Raw genomic sequence first — 21,818 nt, forward strand, 5'->3', positions numbered from 1 at the left:
TATTAAAAGCCTTACAAAATCATGTAAATTGCATTTACAGCTTTGCCTTGATCAAGACCATGATCATCAACCATGACTTGGATTATTGAGAATCTCTGTAGACAGTTCCATCTTAAGAACTTTATAGGTTACTGTGACCAGCTTGAATTGGAAGCCCACTGACAGTGAAACTTGTGAAATAACATTACATGGTATATTACGGTGCACCCAGAATTACTTGTGCTGCTGCAGAATGTATAAGTTGAAGTGGTCTTCAAGGGCAGCCCCATGCAGAAATTACTGCAATAATTCAGATGAGACATGACCGAGGTATAAATTACCATGAGTAGGGGTTTTCTGTGTAGGAATCCATACAATTGGGGCACAAGATGGATTTGTGCAAAGTTCATCTTAGCCACAGCTGTAACCTGTCTAATCAGGAGCCATGAGTGTAAAGTGAGCCCTAAACTGTGTACCATATTTGATACAGTTCAACCCCATCTAGAATCAATAATTTAAAAAAAAATCAGATCAAGGTGGCTCCCAAATCCACAAACATTAAGTCTTTCTAGGATTGAATATTTTCTCATCTGTATCTCAGTCTACAGACATTGAGACAGAATCTCAGTAATTGCTGGCCAGCTGAGTGTGAGATACATAACTGGGTATGATCAATGTATTGATGATACCGATGAGTTATCCATTCAATGGTCTCAAATAGATGTTAAACAGGAAAAAGTGGAAAGGGTGATTCTGTATTTTCACACAAAGCAAGGGCTAGACCTTTCATCAGTGCTAAATGGATAAATCTCTGAAAGAAACAGAACCGCTACTCTTACTCCCACTCTCTGAGGCAGTCCAGAAAAATATGCTTGATGACATCGGGGTCACCAAGGAAGAGGATAAGTTGAGCAATGATTTTCTGAAGAGAGGGTTGGGGCAACTTCCTCACTTGAGGATGAATTCACTATAATCTGGACCCAATCATATATCACTTCCCACACGGCCCTAACCAATCAGAATGCACATGAATCTGATGAACAAGGAGCCATGCACCCAGCTCTGAGGATGAAGTCACTTCCTTGGAACCAATAAGATCTAACTCTTCTCTTTGGGTCAATACTATTGAAAGAAGTTTCATTTGATTCCATAATTTGTTTATACAAGTTTACAAGTAAAATATTTTTTTAATATTGAAAAACTGAGGTGAATGATAATTTTTTTAAGGAAATACAACTTTAAGTTTTCTTATGTTCCTCTACAGAAATAATTGACCCTTGAATTGCCTTTCTAAATTGCCTCTGCATTTTCTGCTAAGCTCATTTTACCACAAGTGATCTGGAGTGTGTGCCACAGATGACATGACACTAGTGTATTGGGCCTCCTCTTTCTCTGTTTCAGCTATCTTAATGATAGGTAGCTGAGCAATTTTATTACTTCAAAGAAACACACACATAGGTAGCTATACTATTCAAGAAGTTCCAATTATCAATATCTTCATACTATTTAGACCTATTTTCAGTGTAAATATATTTAGCATCTAATTATTGTCAGATATTGAAAAAGCATCCATTGATCCTAATGGGTCTATATGATCTTATAGCTTAATTAACACAATATAAAGGAAATGGGTAATGAATAATCATTTGGGAGTACAGAGACACAATCACATACTCATAGTTAGTTTATTGTTGCCATGAAACACATTTCATATTGAAAAACTTAGATGAATGATAAAAAACAAGCATAAAAAAACCTTCACTATATAACAGTATTAAACATCCAAAACTGTTTTAACAGTTTACACAATCCTTAGCAGTTTAAATGTATAATTATTTATGAAAAATCTGAAGAATACAAAATGCTTAGGTATAAATTTACAACATAGTACTTCAGCATGTTAAAAAGGAGAAACCATCCTAAGCACAATATAAATATACAAACAATGCATTTGTATTTTACTTGTTATAGAGGTGAACGTTGAAGGCCCTGATCTGGCTCTACCAGCATATAAACAAGAGGTCAATGCACTTTTGAGTGTACAAGGATATTAAAGGCAATATACTGAGATAGAAGATATTTTCTCACATGTATCTGTTAAGAGGAAAGTTGGATTTAAGCTTGTGACTCTCAAGCAAGCAAGTTTATACAAACAGTGATACATAATTTCTTGGAGTGTAGCACATTTCACCAATAGCCAGCAAATGAGCCTGTACCAGAACAGTATCCTTTAACTGATCCAATATCAGTAAATATTCTGATGCAGAAAGCAAGCATTTGCCATTATTAAATGATTACACTGGACAACAATTTTTGTTCAAAAGTTTTGCTTCTTGAAAAACTTTTGGTATTATGATGGACCCCTTCAAACTATAAATATAAATTTTGATTGACTATGTCATGTAGGCATCTTCAGAAATATGAAAGTAAATTTTAATGACTGTAACATATTTAATTGCATGTTTCTCATACATTGCATGAATTCAACAGGGCCAAAAGTATTTTGTTGTTAATTTTCATTTATACTCACTGCTCAGTGCATCCTACTGCAATGTCTAATAATAGTCATCTATTCTAGTTGCCCTGATACCATATCCTGGCAAAAGCTTTCACCATGTTCATCATTTGACTGCACTTAGTTTTCTGAAAAAGAAGTCAAAGTATGAATGCAGAAAATGAATCTTCAGTGATACGTTGAATTTCATGGTCTGGTATGCTGTAAGAAGTTAGTCGACCAGCTGAATGTAAGTTTGGTGCTCTGTGCTTGCCAAGAAAATTCTCAAGGACATCCTTGACTGCTTTCCAAGTGGTTTTCTCTGTCCCCATAACAGATCTTTGAACTGCTTATCATTGATATTGTATCTTGGCATATGTTATTCCTAAAATAGCAGTCTCAAATAACAAAACCTTAACTTTCCTAGTTCATTACTTTCACTAAAATTTTCATCACTCAGAGTTTTGAGTGAAGTGGAGGCAAAAATGGTTGAATCAAAAAATATTTCATGGTTTTCTGAGCTGGAACAAAATTATTTTAGACTGGCCATTTCTTTTTAATGTAATTGGACTATCTTACATGGCTGTCCCATTCGCATATGTAATAATAGTACTCGGTATATCCAAACTGCATTCCAAATAGCAGAGTCACTGTCAGATCTCCACAGATATTCCAATTGTATTTGGTGTACTGGATGTGCTTCAACAACAGTTCCATGCTTTCATAAGTTTCTTTCATATGTACAGCATAACCAACAAGCCCTAAAGATCTTACACTGCAATTATGGTATATAAAAATAGAAGATTTCTACAATGTGGAACGTTGCAGGTTAAATTACAGGTTATTTTCTTGATTAGCAGCCAGCAGTCCATAAGGTACACCCTAAAGTGTTCAGGAATCAAAACCTTTGTCATCCAGTGTTATATAAACATCCATTCACTATTACAGGATAAGGAAAGAAAATCATGCATTATTTTATTATTCTATCAATACTGCTGAAGTTTGATTTTTTCATGTAGTAGCAATAAAAGCAAGAGGTTCTATACATCCCAAAATACTGAAGTTTGTTTGTGGTGGGTGTGCGTGTGTGTGTGTGTGTGTGTGTGTGTGTGTGTAAAGTAAAACAAGCTTAACCTATATTAATATCACCATAGTCATTTTAGGCCTGTTCTATGCAATGCCATCTGCCTGTCTGAGATCTCTTGGTATGATCAATTGGTATCCTTCCAATTCTTATTGAAGCATGGCAAGTAAAAAAAAAACCTGAACTGATACCAGAACTTTCCTTGGCTTAGTTCAGCTCTTTCATTCACTCCCAACTTCATCATATATGGCATATGTCTTTATAAAAAAAGATGTATTTGTGCAACAATAAGCCAGTTAAATGAATCATGATGCCCAATTTTCTGGGTTCACACTATAAACCATAATTAATTATGTACACTGGTTAAAACTGCACAACTCTCTGAGTCAGCTACATTATAGGTTTTCTATAAACCCAGTGAAAAATTTTCCAATGGTATGGGGTGTAGCCCAAAAACAGTTTTATCAAATGAATGCTGAAGCAATATGAAGAATGGCTCTAAATCACATGTATATAAAAGGCTAATGTACATATAGACATAGCTATCACTTAAATAGATTTAAGCATGGCTTCAACATCAATTAAATAATTTTCAAATATGTAAGCTGACACTATATTTGAAGTAAAAATATTATAAAAAACTATGCTCATGATCTGTTATAATTCTTTCACCTATGGATGATCCAAGGTGTTGCAGTAATTAGTACGGATATAGAGGCCTAGTAGCTTTTTATTGGCAAGGAATTAGCCCTTTCATAGTAGAATTAAGAATGATTTCCATATGTGATCTGAGTTTCATTCAATATCAACAAAAAATATATTTTCCAATAAGGAATTGTGCATTCATCTGATATCAGCCAACATTTAAATAATTATTAAAATAAAGAACATGAACATCTGAAGCAAACAAAAAAATGGTGCAAACTTACTGTTTTTAACACTTTCTCATATTAAAAGCATACAGGCATTTTATATTTCTATAATAATTTACCAGATATCTCTTTACATAAAATGTTATCTTAATAAATCTATTAATAAACTTTCTCAATAGGTTTAATAGAACTGGCTAGGACCCAACACCATGTTTTGACTTTTATACAGCTTGCTGAATAAGATCCAATTTTGAGGGTTCATATATCATTCTAAATCATAACATAGTTTGTTCATTTGTTTAATATATTGTGTGAACTAACCATTATAATTAAGCTTAATAGAGCATGTGAAATCAGTCAGAATTTAGATTAGCATTTGCATTAGTCCCAACATGTATTAAAGAAAGTTATATAAATCAATTTTTATCTCTAAAGATTAATATTGATTCCAAATTTCCAATTAAATTTATCTTTTTGTGATTCATGCACTGCGCTAATAAAAAATAATAAAAGATTTCATATTAATAAATCTGAATTTAAAACTACTGGATTCCTACAAAATGGTAAGACAAACCAGACATGCTACATTATAGAAAAACCAGAAATTTAGCCCTAATAAGAATTTTAAAAACAAGTATTTTTTTAAAGAAAAAAATTGCACACCTTTTGTTCAAACTCAAAATATATTCTTGAAGAATTTTAAACTTCAGCTTCAGATTTTCAAACAATCAAAGTATTTGGAAAGCTTGTTTAGACTACTTAATTCATTCCATGTCCAGTGCAGAAATCTAAATTAAAGCATCGTTGATAGGAATCTACCCTCCAGAGACACACCCAGTTAAGGCTCTCTCCTCGCATTGCTGAAACAAAGTGTGACAGAAAACTGAATATGGATTTCTGTTTAAGAATTGCAAGGTCAATTCGGACAAGCCCTTTCACAAGCCTAATGTTTACAGGCACCTGTTTCATAAGATACTATCTCCCCTCTGAACTTCTATTTGGAGTCTGGATCCAGCTAATGGACCAAGAGATTCTAATTTTTAAAAAATTGCAAAAACCTAGTTTGCTTGTTCTTGTTTAGAATAGATAAATAAGAGAATGTAATATCAGAAGAATGTATTGAAGAGCTGCCTTTTAAATGGACTAGCCCACATTCTTGGCATATCTGTATAACAGTAACAATTCATAAGAATGATATGATCACTTATATAGAGTTCTATGTAAGAAATACCCAATCAGACCATTACATCTTTTGGTTGATTGGGGAAGTAGTGCACAATTTCTGAGATACCAGGGATTTCTGCCTTCCTTAGAAATCATGTTCACTATTTTTAGATGTGGGAGATTATTCTTAAAAGCAGGAAGAAAAGGCACTCAGTATAAACTTAAGAGGCACGCTCTGCTTAATACCGTATATTCCTAGGCAGAACTTTGGCACAAGTAGATATCAGAACTAAATCCATATTCAGAACCAAGTCAACAGCAGAGGTCACTTACCTAAAAGCTTTACAACCTGTTTATTCTTTTAACAAGAGCCAAGCTGCACATTGCAGTTCCTCTGTAGGCATTCCTTATATTTTAATAGCTGCATTACAAATGGAAATACTTCATTTCTACAGATTTTGGACCAGTATTGGCTAGTCACTGGTATAATTTCATAGTAGCATTTCATAGTATTTCACACTCCTAATGCCCCATTTTCTTCTTTTAAAAAGTTAACAATGCCAAAAAAATTGAACCCTGTAGCTTGCACTGGATAGCAAGTGCTCTACTAAAACACCTACAACTGATGATCCCCGTTCTACCATACAAACTGTAAAGGCACAGGGGGAAATGCAGCAATCTTTCCAAGGGGGGACTTTCCCCCTAGAGTATTAACTACTTTTCTTACCACACACTCATCTAGAGTTACCCTTTTATTAGGTAAAGTAAGATGGCCACTTCAGCAAGATGTTTGGAGAACCAAATTGTGAGCGTTGTCCTGAATTCTTTAAGCTAAATGGCTGTCCCCAAGTGGGGCACAGAACACTGTGGGGAGTTTAAAAATGGGTTAATTATTGGTCAGGTTGGCTTCTGAATCATGAATGGGGAAAAGATGGTGTATTATGCAGCAAAATATTTTTGAGCATGCATGTACTGACCCCATGTCCCTCTAGGAGCAGAACAATCAACAGTTGCCCAGACTGTTTTGTTTTCCCTTGCCCAGGTGCAGCACCCTGGCATTCAGGAAAAGAAGAACGGAACCTTTCTTTCTTTCTTTCTTTCTTTCTTTCTTTCTTTCTTTCTTTCTTTCTTTCTTTCTTTCTCTTTTCTTTTTCTCTCGTTCCTTCCTTCCTTCTCCTCCTGCTGCTATAAAGAAATAGGAGTGAAACTTTCAGCTGCTGTTCTGATTCATGCCAGGCAGTCTCTCAAGCCCTCCAGAAAAAGAAACGGAAAAATTGGAGAGCGCCTTTCCTAGACAGCGCCGGCCTAGCAGCGACTCCTCACGTCAACCGCAGAGCGGCTTCCGGGAGTGCTGCGGCAAGAGGGCTCTTCCCTTGAACCGCTCCCTCCTGCTCGAGTGAAAAAGATTGTCCTCGGCTCGCTGCGGATTCTGAAGTTGTACATAAAAGGCATGGTGGAGGCGAAGAGGAGGAGCAGAGCGACCCCGAGGAAGATGGACCCGTTCAGCCATTCCATCCAAGCGAAGCCCAGCAAGGCCATGGCGAGCACGGCGAAGACGAAGCACAGGCAGCTCGCCTTCTTTCTGCAGTTCGCCCCGCAGTTGCTGACGACACCGCCGCCCCCGAGACCTTCGATGTAGGTCTCCATTCCGACGCTCCGTATGGAGACGGTCCCCGAGGGCGTCTCCGCGCCGAGGCTCCGCTCGGACGAGAACGGCTGGCGGGACGGCCTGGGCACCGGCAAGAACAAATGTTGCGGGCGCAACTCGGGCAGCAGGGGCGCCCAGCCGCGCAGCTGCAGCAGGATCGCTTCGACCAGCTTGGTGTTGACCGGCAGGCTCTGCACTTGGCCCTCGGGCAGAGCCGTGCAGTGCCGGCACACGGGGCACGTGATGCAAGGGCCGGCGGAGCGACCGCCATCGGTTACTTCAGGAGCGCCGTAGCCGCTAATGTTGCTGCTTGCCTCGCTCCGGCAGTGGGGCGAGTGGTCTCCGCGCTGGTACAGCTCGCTGAGGCATTCCCGGCAGAAAGTGTGCAGGCACTCCAGCAGTTTGGGTGCGTGGCGCTCCAGGTCGAAGAGGTTGTAGCAGATCCGGCACTCGTACTCCTCGGAAGTGAGAGGAGCCTCCGGCTTGCTTGCGGGCGTCTTCCCCTCCGCCGGCTCTTCCTTCTCGCCATCCTGAACCCGCTGGGTCCCTCCCTGGAGATCGTTGTTAGTCTGGTCGCCGCTTTGCTGCTCCTCCTGGGCCATAATATCATCGCTTTATTTCAAGGGATCTTTTTCTTCACACCTCTAGCTTTTACTCTGCGGGGTGGGCGGGTGGGGGCAGCGGCGGGCAAGGGCGCTTAGTCCTTTGGTTTGCCTGCTGGCTTTTCCTCCGTTCGTTTCTGGGTTAGCTCGGTCGCTTCTTGGCAGGAGCAGCCGGCCGCAGCGGTGCGTGCTTCGCCTCGCCCGCTGCTGCTGGCGACGGCGCAGCCCTGCTGGATGCCTTTGATTCGATGGTGACTCCCTTTTCTCTCGCTGCTGGCGCCACCTGAATGCTGTTTTCCAGCCAGGAGCTGCCCTGTGACGTGCGGATTCCCAGTGGTTGAGCAGGCAGACAGCGACCAGGGCCCCCACCAACACCACTCCCTTAAAATCTGAGAGCATCCTTATGATCTCATTTCCTCAGAGAGGAAAGCCGGAAGCTTTTCTAAAAACAAGGAAGGCAACAATTGGGATAAACAACACACATCAAAGTGCACTCTGGTGGGTTTTTTTTTAAAGTAATGGCGGCAATTTATCGTAGAAATCCCTCTGGGTGCTGCTAAAAAGGCAAAAATATAAGTGTGAAACAGACTTTCTCATACAGTGTGGAAAATCTGATACCATTAGTACCAGTGCAACAAGTGCTCAGTCTCTTCTGTTGGCCCATCTCCGCACTTCGGCTGTGGAATGCTTGCAAAATGCTTCAGAGCTCAATAAAAGCATTTTAACTGATGCAACCAATACTACAGTCCTAGCTAGCATGACCATTGGTCAGGCTTTGTTGCTGGGAATCCTGGAGTTTGACACTCAAATGCATCTGGATGGCACAACTTAAGTGAGTTGGCTTTTGAGCTTTAAAAGTCCTAAATACCATGGTATCCTTCTACATTGGTTCTAGAGGGTAAACTGCATTGTTTTGTGCTGGTTTTCCTCCTTTCTCTAGAATTAGTACCAGCCAATGCTAATTAGGGGGGAGAGACTGTGCCCTCAGCCCCTACTCTGTGGAGTGCCCCCTACTCTGTGGGGTACCTTAGGGTTTGGTACTCTTCTATTCAACATTTACATGAAGTCACTAGATGAGTTCATTGCCATGGGGTGGGCTATCATCAGTGTACTCAATTATACATTTCTGTCCCTGGCAGCTTAAGAGATGCTCTGGATTCTTGTCTGGAAGCTGTGGAGGTTGGATAGTCAATAACAGGCTTCAACTGATCTCTGGCAAGATTTAGTGGATGTATATTTTCAGACCTGTTAGTCTTGGGACTGTATCCTCTTTGGTAACGGATGGATTGCATTGACCCAAACAGACCCAGTGCACAATTTGGGGATCCTTTTAGACTCATGATTCCTGCTCAAAGAGCAGGCTCTATGGCTAGGAGGATGTTTGCACAGCTTTGTGTTATATATCAGTTCTCCCATTTTTGACTAGAAGCTCCCCTCACAGTTACTCTAATGTCCTAGTCCCTTCCCAGATCAACTACTGTAACATACTTTGTTGTTCATATATATCTATATCTATAACTATACATCTCTCTCTCTCTCTCTCTCTCTCTCTCTCTCTCTCTCTCTCTCTCTCTCTATCTATCTATCTATCTATCTAATCATCTATCTCTCTCTCTCTCTCTCTGTATATATATATATATATATATATATATATATATATATATATATATATATATATATATATAATTTGTTTTCTTAAGTTTTCATGGTACTTACATGTATGGTATTCGGCTTGGTTTGGGTATTTTCCCACGTCATTGTAGTTGTTCTTTTAAAGTTGTAGCAACGTTTCAGCAGAATCTCATCTGCCATCATCAGGCTTCTGTATTGTGTCCGTCTGTGGGTCAGACTTTTACAGTGGTTTCAGATTTAAATTTGGGGCAGCCTATTGCTGTGCCAGAATGGTTTTTTCTTCATCCTGATTGGTTGGGAGTCTTGGTCTGTGTTTATTGGTCTCGGAGTTTGCTGTGTTCTGCTTGATTGGTGTCTCTAATATCTTCTTCTCTTCTTCTTTTTTGATTGACTTTAAAAATACCAGAACTATCGCCAAAACCGAACACTTCAACAACTTCAATCAAAAAAGAAGAACCAACCTCTTCCCTGGTCCAACACCTCAAAGCCACAGGACATGAGATTGACTTTAAAAATACCAGAACTATCGCCAAAACCGAACACTTCAACAACAGAATAATCAGAGAAGCCATAGAGATAGAAAAACGCCCACACAGCATGAATAAAAGAGATGACACTTCGCTACCAGCCATTTGGAAACCCGCCCTCATGAACAGACGAGTACCTAACATGATGAATGACACCAGACCCACACCCACGAGGGCCACACGAGATGCCACCACCACACTTCCACGTAAAAAGCAGACTCACACCCACACAGAAGATGAGACACGACCACAGACCAGAAGCCGCACTGCAGCTGCATCACTACCCACTTCAAACCCCTCTAAGCCATACATGAAGCGAACTGACCCCCACCATGAAGATGCAGCACGACCACGAACTCGAAGCCAAACAGCAAGATCACAGCTCACCAGCTCAAATCCCCAGTAACTAAGACCAACCTGAGCACAACCAAGCCCCACCTGAACAGAACACACCTCCAGCCAATCAGAACATGGCCAACCCCCAACCAATCAGAACACAGCCAAAACCCCAACCAATGAGAACACACCCCACCCAATCAGAACACAGCCAAGCCCCCACCCAATCAAGTCACACCCCTACTAGAAGTTAATAGGAAGAAGCAGCTGCAAGCTCACATCACTCTGAGAAGCACAGAGTTGAAGACAGAAGCCTGAAGATGATGAATGAGACTTCATCGAAACGTTGCCTAGATACTTCCAATCTTACGTGGGAGAAAACCCGAATAACCAAAGATCCATATATATATATATATATATATGTTTTCTTAAGTTTTCGCGGGTACTTACATGTATGGTGTTCGGCTTGGTTCGGGTATTTTCCCACGTCATTGTAGTTCTTTTAAAGTTGTAGCAACGTTTCAGCAGAATCTCATCTGCCATCATCAGGCTTCTGTATTGTGTCCGTCTGTGAGTCAGACTTTTACAGTGGTTTCAGATTTGAATTTGGGGCAGCCTATTGCTGTGCCAGAATGGTTTTTTCTTCATCCTGATTGGTTGGGAGTCTTGGTCTGTGTTTATTGGTCTCGGAGTTTGCTGTGTTCTGCTTGATTGGTGTCTCTAATATCTTCTGTCTGTTTTTTGGCTCTTTTTGTATCTTGATTGGCTGGCAGCATTGTGTTGCTTTATAGGAGGCCTTTAGTGCAGCTTATATATATATATATAATATATATATATAGAATATATATAGAATATATATATATATAGAATATAATAATATATATAGAATATATATATATATTCATTCATTCATAAGTTTTCACGGGTATTTATATATATGATATTCTGCTTTGTTCAGGTATTTTCCCACGTCATTATAATTGTGCTTTTAAAGTTGTAGCGACATTTCGGCAGAATCTCATCTGCCATCATCAGGCTTCTGTATTGTGTTCGGGAAAAGCCTGACTCACAGACAAACACAATACGTATAGCTTTAGAAGCAAGAATAAAAATAAATACATACTAAAAGTAAGAAGAAAAAAATAAAAGGAACAAAAGAGAAAGCTAGAATGCAGAAAAAAAGAAAAGGAAAGAGGTAGAAGAAAAACAAAAAAAAGATATAATGAAGTGGTCTTTATAATGCTTTATCTCTTTTTCTAAAGCTCCATCATGACTCTCTTTTGATAATCTATCCTGATCTAATTGTCCGAACCATAGATTTTATGTCCATTTTAAAAAAAGTCTTTGTGTAAAACGTCCATCAGGGGTTTCCAGACAGGATAAGCTTTTGTCTAGAATCAAACAGGTCAGTTGGGCTATCTCAGCAAGTTCTATCATCTCACCAAACATTCCTCCACTTGTAGATATTGTCAATTCCTCCCCCCCCACATGCACAATTCTGCCTGTAGTCATCATGCTGCAGTTATCATATAAAATAAAGTAAATAAAGTTCCATGAGGTTTTAGAACTGTTTATCCATTAGTTGCAATAGGAAAAGTTCTGGTTTTGAATCTTCGAAATTATTTAAATCTGTCTGCATTTGAACCTAAAATAATCTAGCTGGTTTGCATGATAAAATAATCTTTCTTGTTCACATTTCCAACACAAATATGAAGTAACTTTGTACATTCTTGACATTTTTTTCTGCTGTCCATACACCAATGGTACATCATTTCATAAAATTTGACTTTAAGATTATAACATTGTGTAAATACATTATTTCAAATCTTTCTAATAACTATAAATAGGAAAACCATTGATAATTATGTCTTATGTCCATCAGTTGTTTTCCTGATTCTATTTTGTATTCACAGAATTCCAGTATTTTACAGTGTGTTAATCATTTGTGTTTGTCTATTATTTTTCATCTATAAAATGCATCTTGTGCTGAGAGCAACAAAGATTTGTTCAGGTGATCCAAGGTTTGTATTTATTCTATATTCTTAATATGGCACATTTAACATAATGAGTTTTAAAATTATATTAACCTTAACTTTATTGTACTACAAATATCCCTGCCACACAAATCCTAAATCATGTTCTTCTAATTCTAAACATTTTCTATTTCTCATCCACTCTTTCATCTAAACAAACAGCAAGCTGCAAAATACAATCCCAAATAAGATAAACCCAATTTTTATCTTTCCTATGCATCTTGTGCCATCTTATATTGTTGTGGTTTTTTTTTCCTTTGCCATACAAACTAGACATATCCCTTTGCCACTGCTTAAATGCTGCATCTGTTTTCAAAATGAGTATTGTTTAAAACAGAAGCATTGTTCTAGGAAAAAACATTCATTTACATCACAGATATTCTCCCCAAAAGTTGCTCTATTTTAATTTTTTTGTCAAAATCATCTGATTATTAATCCTGAAACGTACTAATGCACCCAATACTTTTAATTTCCCATTAATGTATTTATTCCCTTTAGAGGATCCTCAAAATCAACACCAAGTCATCAGCAAATGTTATAAACTTAAAATTTTCATTTTAAAACTTTACTTCTACAATTCTCTGATCTTGTCTTATATTTAATATTTCAAGAACTAAAACAGAGAGGAAACAACAGGCATCCCTATTGTGTCCCTTTTTTGTATCTCACAAGCTTTTCTTAGAACACCATTGACAATTATTAGTGCTTGTAAAATATAGGTTGATTTTAACCTATTTAATAAAATTATCTCCAAAATTCATATCTTCCAAAAGCTTAAACAGAAAGGACCCAGTTCATATTGTCAAAATCCTTCTCTTTGTCTAAGAAAGTCACTGTTGCTTGATTTTCATTATGTAGCTTCAACTATTCCAAAATGTCCAACACATTTCTTATGCCATCCTTTTAAACTGTCTTTTAAGTAAAACCCCATATTGGTCCTCATGAATAAATTATCACAAAATTATTTTTAACCTCTTAGCCAATAATATTGACTATAATGACAACTTAAGGTCATTATTCAATAAAGACATTGACTGATGTTTATTGTTAAAGTCAATGCTTGATCTGACCCCTTATACCGTAGCTATTTTTATTTGGATGAGGAAAAGAGATAATATATTTATTAATGTCTACCTTCCATCTGGATAAACTGCCAATGGCATTAGCTCTACTGGGAACTAATAAAATTTATATGTAACTTGTATTATGACATTTTCTCCCCATTGTGATGTGCAATTTTAACTCAAGGTGTGAATCCGATGTATCTTGTTTTTCAAAAAAAAATTAAAGAGGAAAGAATAATGAATCCTGCTAAAAATTTGTTGACAAAGGCAAAGGGAGGATCTATGCAGATTCTCAGTCATCTAGATCATGCATTAAAGTCCCAAGATATTTTTGACGAGTACTTTGAGACTACCGCCATGGACGCTTCTTTGAGTCCTTCGGCGAAAGGCGCTCGTCGCTTTCAATGAAGCTTCTTCAGCCCTGAACGAAAAGGAAATGAAGAAACTTCTTGGATGAGAAATGAAACATCTTCAAAGGAAAAACAAAGTCCAGTTGCCTTTGGGGAAAAGGGAGGGTTTTCATGGCACTAACTAACTCCACAACTGCACACTCCTTTGTAACACTGCAGAACCATGTTTAATCCCTTTTCACAAGGCCAGGTGAATGGGGGCCTCACCTCTGGGGAAAGAATATTATTTTCATCCTTTTTTCAACATCTAAATCCTCCATCTAAATATTATGTATATGTTGTTTGTCCTTAGCTGACTATCTCAATACAACAAAAATATGTAGATATGGTATGTAGGTTGCAAGTAACTGTTTGAGGATTGTTCAAACTGTTCAATGGATTATTTCTAAGTTCGTAAAACTGCCAAAAACAGAATTGGCAAGTAGTAGAAGTACTATTAATAAATACAGGTGGATCCCCATTGAGGAAGCCATTCCACATGTAAAATGAGGCTGTTATTATGCATAAATGATTAAAAATAGAAGTCAGTCAGTACAGTCTATAAAAAGTCCCATTGTAAATTATTCAGAGTTCTGAGTAGCGGTCAGAAAATGGCCATAGCACAGCATCTTTAAAAAGGCCATTAAACTGAAACATAAAGTTTAAAGAACCTCCCAGAAGTCTTGTTAGCTTATCCAATATGTTAATATCTCTGTAGAACTAATAGTCAATGCTGGTATGAAATGGAAATGGTATGTGTGTATTTTGCTTTTAATCTATTGAAACCTAAGACTGACCAAGTTTTGCAGACACCTAAAAATCTAAATAGCTAAAATAATAATGTAGCAAGTATGAATGCTAATGATATCAGTTTCGCTCTGGAAAACTATTTTTGGACAGGAACACAAATTATTTATAATGCATTTATTTTCAAAGCACAATTAACTATATAATAATTCAGTTCATCCATTATGCTGAACTATAACAGTAGCTTGATTGATTGATTTGACTTCCCAAGCTATGGGAATCCAGGTACCATGATTCATAAAACATGATCTACTGTGTTTGCAGATCAACTCAATTGTGGTTTATGCAATAAAATATTCCCTCTGAACTCAATTTAGAGCAATTGTGAGTGAGCTAGGCAGGATATACTGCATTTTAAATGATTAATGAATTGGACTGCCCTTTGTTAAAATCATATTTTCTTCAACAAAACTTCAAGTAATTTTAGATCAACAAAATAATATGATTTTAATAACAGAATAACAGAGTTGGAAGGAGCCTTGGAGGTCTTCTAGTCCAACCCCCTTCTCAGGCAGGAAACCCTATACCATTTCAGACAAATGGTTTTCCAATCTTTTCTTAAAAACTTCCAGTGTTGTAGCATTCATAACTTCTGGAGGTAAGTTGTTCCACTGATTAATTGTTCTATCAGGAAATTTCTCCTTAGTTCTAGGTTGCTTCTCTCCTTGATTAGTTTCCATCTTTTTCTTCTTGTCCTGCCTTCTGGTGCTTTGGAAAATAAGTTCAAGTAGGCCAAAAAAAAGGGGTAAAAGAGTCCCTGTGGATTTACTCTGTTGAACATTACTAAGGGGAGATGCTCTTATCTGTTTCAAGGCCACTGAGCCAGCAGCAGCCCTGTGCAAACACATTTCCATGGTCATGTGGCCAGCATGACATCATGGAATGCTGTTACCTTCCCACTGAAGTGGTACCTATGTAATCTTGCATTTGCATATTTTCAAATTGTTAAGTTAGCAGTAGCTTTCGGGAGCGTGGTGCTCAGGTCTTGAACTTGGGCTGCTGGCTTTCCAGCCAACAAACTCAGCATTTTAACTACTGAGTCACTGCATCACCCTAATCCAAGTAGAGCTAATACAAATTGTTCCAAGGATCTAGTCAAGGCATACACTTGTAACAGGCCATTCCCCAGGTTTCTATTTTGTATTAGTATTTTGAAAAAGTCAGTAGGTCCCCCAAAACTGTATCCGTGTATTGGAATGTTAGAAAAGATATAATCCTTGTAATTTAAGTGAACAATAAGGGAAATATGATTATAGGTATCAAGTTGCAGCATCCCTGTCTGTCCCGTGCTGTCTTGTGCAAACATCTGGGGTGACAGAAATTGTGACCCTTTCCTTTTATCTTTTGTAAGGATATCTAGTCTGAATTGTTTAACATAAAACTCAAAATATATCCTTGTTACACTATCTGTGATGATGATGACTCTGCAGAAATCTCCCATTAGATTTAAGGAGAGGACCTTCCACAAAACTAATGGCAGTCATTAAAAAATGTTCAGCAATACTTCTTGACAGTTGCGTTTCATTGTTTTCAAGGGTTCGTGTCATGATGTGCCATGTATCCTGTAGGCCCCCATTCAGCAATATTCTCAATAACATCTTGATTATGATGTAGTTGATTATCCCACCTTGGACATATTATCAACGTTAGAATTTAATTACAATTTTGAGAAAAGGTACTTAATAGAACTCGTTTGATCTTACCTAAAGCTCTAGGATACTAGCCAGTCTTATCTCTGCTTAGTGTCACTTATGGACAGGATATTACGGTGAAAGAAATGGTGGGGTTGGGAAGGCAAAAAGTCATTTTCTATTCACCTGATACATTCTGTCCAGTGGTGGGATTCAAATTTTTTTACTACCAGTTCTGTGAGTGTGGCTTGGTGGGCATGGCAGGGGAAGGATACTGGAAAATTTCCAGTCAGAGGTGATATTTGCTGGTTCTCTGAACTACTCAAAATTTATGCTACCGGTTCTCCAGAACTGGTCAGGACCTGCTGAATACCACCTCTGATTCTGTCTCTCTTTTCTTCCTCTTCATGCAGTGTGCAAAAGGGCCTATACATTGTCATACCATTTAACTATTGTGCTACCAAATAAGAGAGTAAAGAGTGCAGCCAAGCAATTAGTAGCTTTTAATGCTACGATCAAAACCATTTTACAGATAATTTTTTTTCTCCTTAGATTTTCTTGAGAAAAGAAACAAAAATATAAGTATTGAGAAAACTCAGAGAATCACAAGTGGAACACAAAACTCATGTCTCTTAAGTTCCTTGAATGAAGCAAACCCGTAAAAATCTCATCTAGAAGCTTTTTTATCAAGACTGTCCTGCTCAAGGTTATAGACAGCTTGGTCAGAAGCTATGATGGATTGTTGCATGGTGGAATTCTGCTTGAGGGGTCATACTGTATTAGAGAAAGCAATGAGAAGTTAATATAACAACTACAGCCATAGACAATAAACATGATGCAATCTAAGTTCCAAAGGAATTAAGAGAATTAAGAGGTTCCATGGACCAATAATATACAGTATTAAGGGCCAGGCAAGGTTGTTATTAAAACTTCAATCATCCCAGTAAGGAAATTACCAGTATTTACCATAAAATGGAAAATGCAGAATTGGACAAGCACTTTTTCCATTATTGCTTTCACACTCATATTGGAGCATGAGAGAAAAATATACTGAAGATAAAACATACAGACCCTATATTGTTATTATTATTTTGCATTCTTTTAATATAAGCAATGGTTTCAAAAACCTGAAACTTATATATCTTATGTAAAAAACAGTATTTGTGAGTGCACGTATACTTTTTTATTTATTCCAGGTTCACAAAAGAGCATACCCAAGAAACTATTAATACATTTCTTAGATAATTATCTCATTCATAGGAAATAAGAGCTGTATTAGAAGCAGCAGAAAATCCTCGTCTGTTTATTTGGGGAAGAAACATACCAAACCAGGAATTAAAATTGTCTCAAGAGTTCTGCATTAAGTCCTGAATACAATTTTGTTCTTAGTACAAATAAAAATGGTCCTGGAACATCTCAACTTCCAGTGACTTTAGTTTTCATGAAAATGATATGGAAGCGATTTGCCATTATCTTCTTCCAGGATTGATAGATGAAATCTCCTCATCCAAGTGGTAAATCTCATTATTGCTTAGATTCCAGGTCCAGATGAAGTCTTGTCAGCAGTGGAGACACAAATGAGCCAATTCTATTCCCACTTACGTGGGAATCCATTTCTTTTGTATCTCAGTGGAATTTACTTCTCAGAACTTTCCTTTTTGGTAATTTACAGATTCTTATCAAATCATGTAGCTATTGCTGAGGTAGTATAATGCCTATTCTATTGTTGTATTGGTACAAGCAATGCCAAGTGTCGGGTGATGCTAGGAAGACACCATAAGGCAGGGTCCCCAACCACGGTCCGCGGACCGTGCGTCCGTGGAACAAGTCCTACCGGGCGCTGGCTTGCTGGGCGCCGCCATCTTGTTTTGATGAAAAAGTGCTTCGGTGAGCTTTTCCGGTAGAAAGCTCACCGGAAGGCTTTCATCAAAACAAGATGGCGGCGCCTTGCCTGAGCTTTCCGGTAGAAAGCCATTTCTGCCGGAAAAGCTCACAGCTTGGCGCCATCTTGTTTTGATGAAAAAGTGCTTCCGGTGAGCTCACGGAAGCACTTTTTCATCAAAACAAGATGGCGCCAACGATGTCGTGCCAGCCACGCCATAAAAAGGTTGGGGATACCGGGCCGCTGCATAAAAAGGTTGGGGATCACTGCCATAAGGGATTAATGACGAAATGTCCCATGTTATTTCTATGTAATGTTGTACAGTGCCATATTTGTCATGGGACAATCCGTAATGAAGCAGAAAAGACTTCCCTAATTTGCCATTCTTAAATGACAATACTATTGCTCTCTGAATGTTTTGCCCTAAAACATTCAGAGAGCATCAATAAGAGGCATCAAAAATACATGAAAGAAGGCCTAGTATCTCCATAATTCTTAATCTTGCTGTAGCCTAGCTGGTAATGAGACAACAGGATAGGATGTGGATAAGGTAGGGTGAGAAGGTCCACAAGGTAGAGGCGATGGAGCATCACCAATGGAGACCGAAAGCGAGCCATTCCCAGGGGAAGATCTTCTGCACAGCGCTCGAGCTGACTCGAGATTCTCCTTTGGCGGCGCAAGCTCCGACTTTGTAGCCTTCGCCGCATCCTCTGCCCTTAAATGCGTCGTTCGGTCTCCCTGCTTGCTCCGACAGAGGTCGCTGTGCAGCCACTTGCTGCCGGTGGGTTTTGGGTGTCGAGGGTTCGTTGAATTGGGCCATGTTGCAGATTATCACCGCCAGGCCAAATGGATACAGAAGGGGCGACATTGACAGCATCGAAAGCTCGTGCATCAAGATAAAGGAACTTGGGCAAAAAGCGGGAAAGCCCAGGCCGAGCTGCCTTGGAGAGCGCAATCCCGGGCTGGAACCGCAGCAGGTCCGGTGCCCGTTCCTCTTCGAAACAGCAGAGGGGATTCCGGCCGAGTAGATGCAGATCCGGAGGCTGAGCTCGCCTTCAGGCTAATCAGGCTCTTCTCGGCTCGCTCGCCCATTCACGGTTTCGCCTCGCTACTGGTCTAGCCGGACGAATAAGGGAATCAGGTTGCTAAAAGCCGAGGATTGAGTGATCACGGACTGCCTTCCCTTCACCTCCTTGAACACGGATTTGGTGCTCCCGGATTTTAACCGGACGCCGATGGCTCTCCAAGCACGTTTTCCGGCCTGTTGATCTGAGAAGGGCTCGACGGATCTCCTTGCGGTAGCCACACGTGGCGCTCGGTCGCAGCCAACAGATTATTTCATGTGGCTCCTGCCAAATTGTTCTTACGTGCCAGTCCTTCCTTCGTCTTCAGCCGGGAGGAGGGGTGGGGGGTGCTTAAGGACAAGGCATTGGTTTGTGCACCGGAGCAAGGTTTTGATTTTTCAGTCGCCATGCCTCATTTCCTGTATGGAAGTAGTGCTTCCAGACACACTAATCTAATTTAAGTGTTTAAAATCGTATAGCAGTGTGTGTTTGGGGGTGGGGCAAAACATATCATAATGGTGAGAAAATTAAAAATGGGAAATAACATCAAGATTGCAGTTAAATTTTCTGAATGAAATTCATAAAATCAAGAAGTAGGAAAGCTTATTTTAGACAGTTAAATCCAGCCTCCAATTTAGTGCAGAAAGCCAAACCTAATAAATGTCTAGACATCCAAGAATCCAGCATTTCTTTTCTGGCCATTCAGAATAATCCAGTATCAGAGAACCAGAGAGGTTCGTATATTGGCTTAGAAACTGGGGGACCTGAGTTTTCCTGGGTGACATTGAGCAAATCCAAAATGTTGCCTGGAAAACTCCATGGATTTATCCATGTTCGTTGCCATAAGTCAAGATTGTCTTAAAGGGGTGGGGGGAGGGGGAAATGATGGTCTATGTGATATTCCCTTCAGATGTTTGAAAAGTGTGATCATAGCCTTCTTTGGTCATTGTTTTCATGCACCCATTTCTCTCTCAAACCTAATAAGGCTTAATTCTGGGAAGATTTTTTAAAACTATTTTAACTATTCAGTTGGACTTTTCATGTTACACAACTTGGGGTAAGAGAAAGAAAATAGGTATTCTGTACTTCCTCATATGCTTAAAGAGTGCTTACCATATTCTCCTCAGTTATCTTTTCTGGAGAATAAACAGGATGCAAATATTAATTTAGTTCACTGTAGTGCCTAGGGCCTTTCTTCATCATTTGGTTAAATGATAACCATCTTCAGGTCAGTGTAAAACCAAAATGGATACCACCTGCTGCCCTTATGCCAAATTTCCTCTTGTCTCGGCTGCATTTATTCTGAGTTCACTATCAAGTGATGAGATTGAGGTGATTGGCTTTCTCCCCTGGCTTTGCTGCTGTACCCTCCCCCTTCAACAGCCAATCAGGACATTGCAATAAGAATGGAGAGACATGATGTTCAATGGGTGATTCTCCCTTATGTGGTAGCTCAGAGAGATGGATCCTGTCATTATTGTGCAACTTATTGACTCTTACAGAATAGGATAAATCACATCACAGTAATTAGCTGCTGATCAAACATTTCTCTTCAAGGAAAGAAGTAGAACAATTATTGAAACTGATAAGTATGAAAATATTGGCCAATAAGCAACAACACTACAGGTCGACGTCCTTAATTTCTTCACACTGTGGTGAGAGAAAGCAGGGTTGTTGTATGATAAAGGTACTGTGTACACTGTTGCCATTTCAGAGGCAATTGAACTGAAGTAATACAAGAAACAAAACAATGTTCAAATAAATGACTCGTGTCATTTCTCCTACCATGTTGACAGCCTGGAGAGAAGTTGATGGGCTACAAGATTATGGATTTCCATCTAGCTACTGAAAAGTGCTCATAGGACATTCTGCATTACCTGGAGGAACATTTCTAAGGGATTCCATCTTTTACCCAGTGCTTTACCTTGCAGACAACCTATCACTGATCAGTTAATTGATTTATACCCCAAATCCTTTACAGGTAGTCCTTGCTTAACCACCAATCAGTTAGCAACCATTCTAAGTAACAACAGATTTCCTTATAACCGTTTCTGGAGTTCTGATGGCTGCAAATGTGGGTGCGTACACACACACTGCAGTCACATGACTGCATTTCAGGTCCTTGGCAACCAGCTGACCCTTACAGCTGATTGCAAAGTTCTATGGTCGTGTGACTACAATCTACAACCTTTTTTTTTACTGGTTTCCAGCAGAAAAATTCCCATAAGAATACATTGATTCATTTTATGATTGTGGCATTTGCTTAACAGTCACTTGATGACAGTGGTGCTTAGTTAATGATTACTGCAAAAAGGTCCAGTCCCATGGGAGTCTTAAAACCGCTATGCCTTTAAGGGATATTCTGGGATCCATTACCATCATGCTTGAGGACTGCCTGTACTGTTTTTTTTTCTCCTGTACTTTTAGAAAGTGTACCCTTCATGAAAGTGAAGACTGCAGTAATTTGAATTTAATCAGAAGGAGAATGGTACCTTCCTTCTTGACCCCAGCATTTACTGAACTAGGAACAGGTAACAAATTCCAGACAAGCGACTGTCCATTCTCTTCTTACAAGTCTCCAATGATGGAACACCCACAACTTCTGAACTT

General features: G+C 39.0%; 1 protein-coding gene across 1 annotated transcript; it reads right to left on the minus strand.

The window, feature by feature from the left end:
• Window positions 1-1,664: 1,664 nt before the first annotated feature.
• Window positions 1,665-8,179, minus strand: LOC148130927 (RING finger protein 228-like). The gene has a single exon (XM_087965020.1). It carries the CDS (start codon window positions 7,841-7,843, stop codon window positions 6,899-6,901), a length of 945 nt encoding a protein of 314 aa, XP_087821146.1. The 5' UTR covers window positions 7,844-8,179; the 3' UTR covers window positions 1,665-6,898.
• Window positions 8,180-21,818: the final 13,639 nt, after the last annotated feature.

Source organism: Notechis scutatus, chromosome 4 (assembly GCF_049901735.1).
Source record: "Notechis scutatus isolate UNSWTSFEM ecotype Mainland chromosome 4, rNotScu1.2, whole genome shotgun sequence".
Taxonomy (NCBI): domain Eukaryota; kingdom Metazoa; phylum Chordata; class Lepidosauria; order Squamata; family Elapidae; genus Notechis; species Notechis scutatus.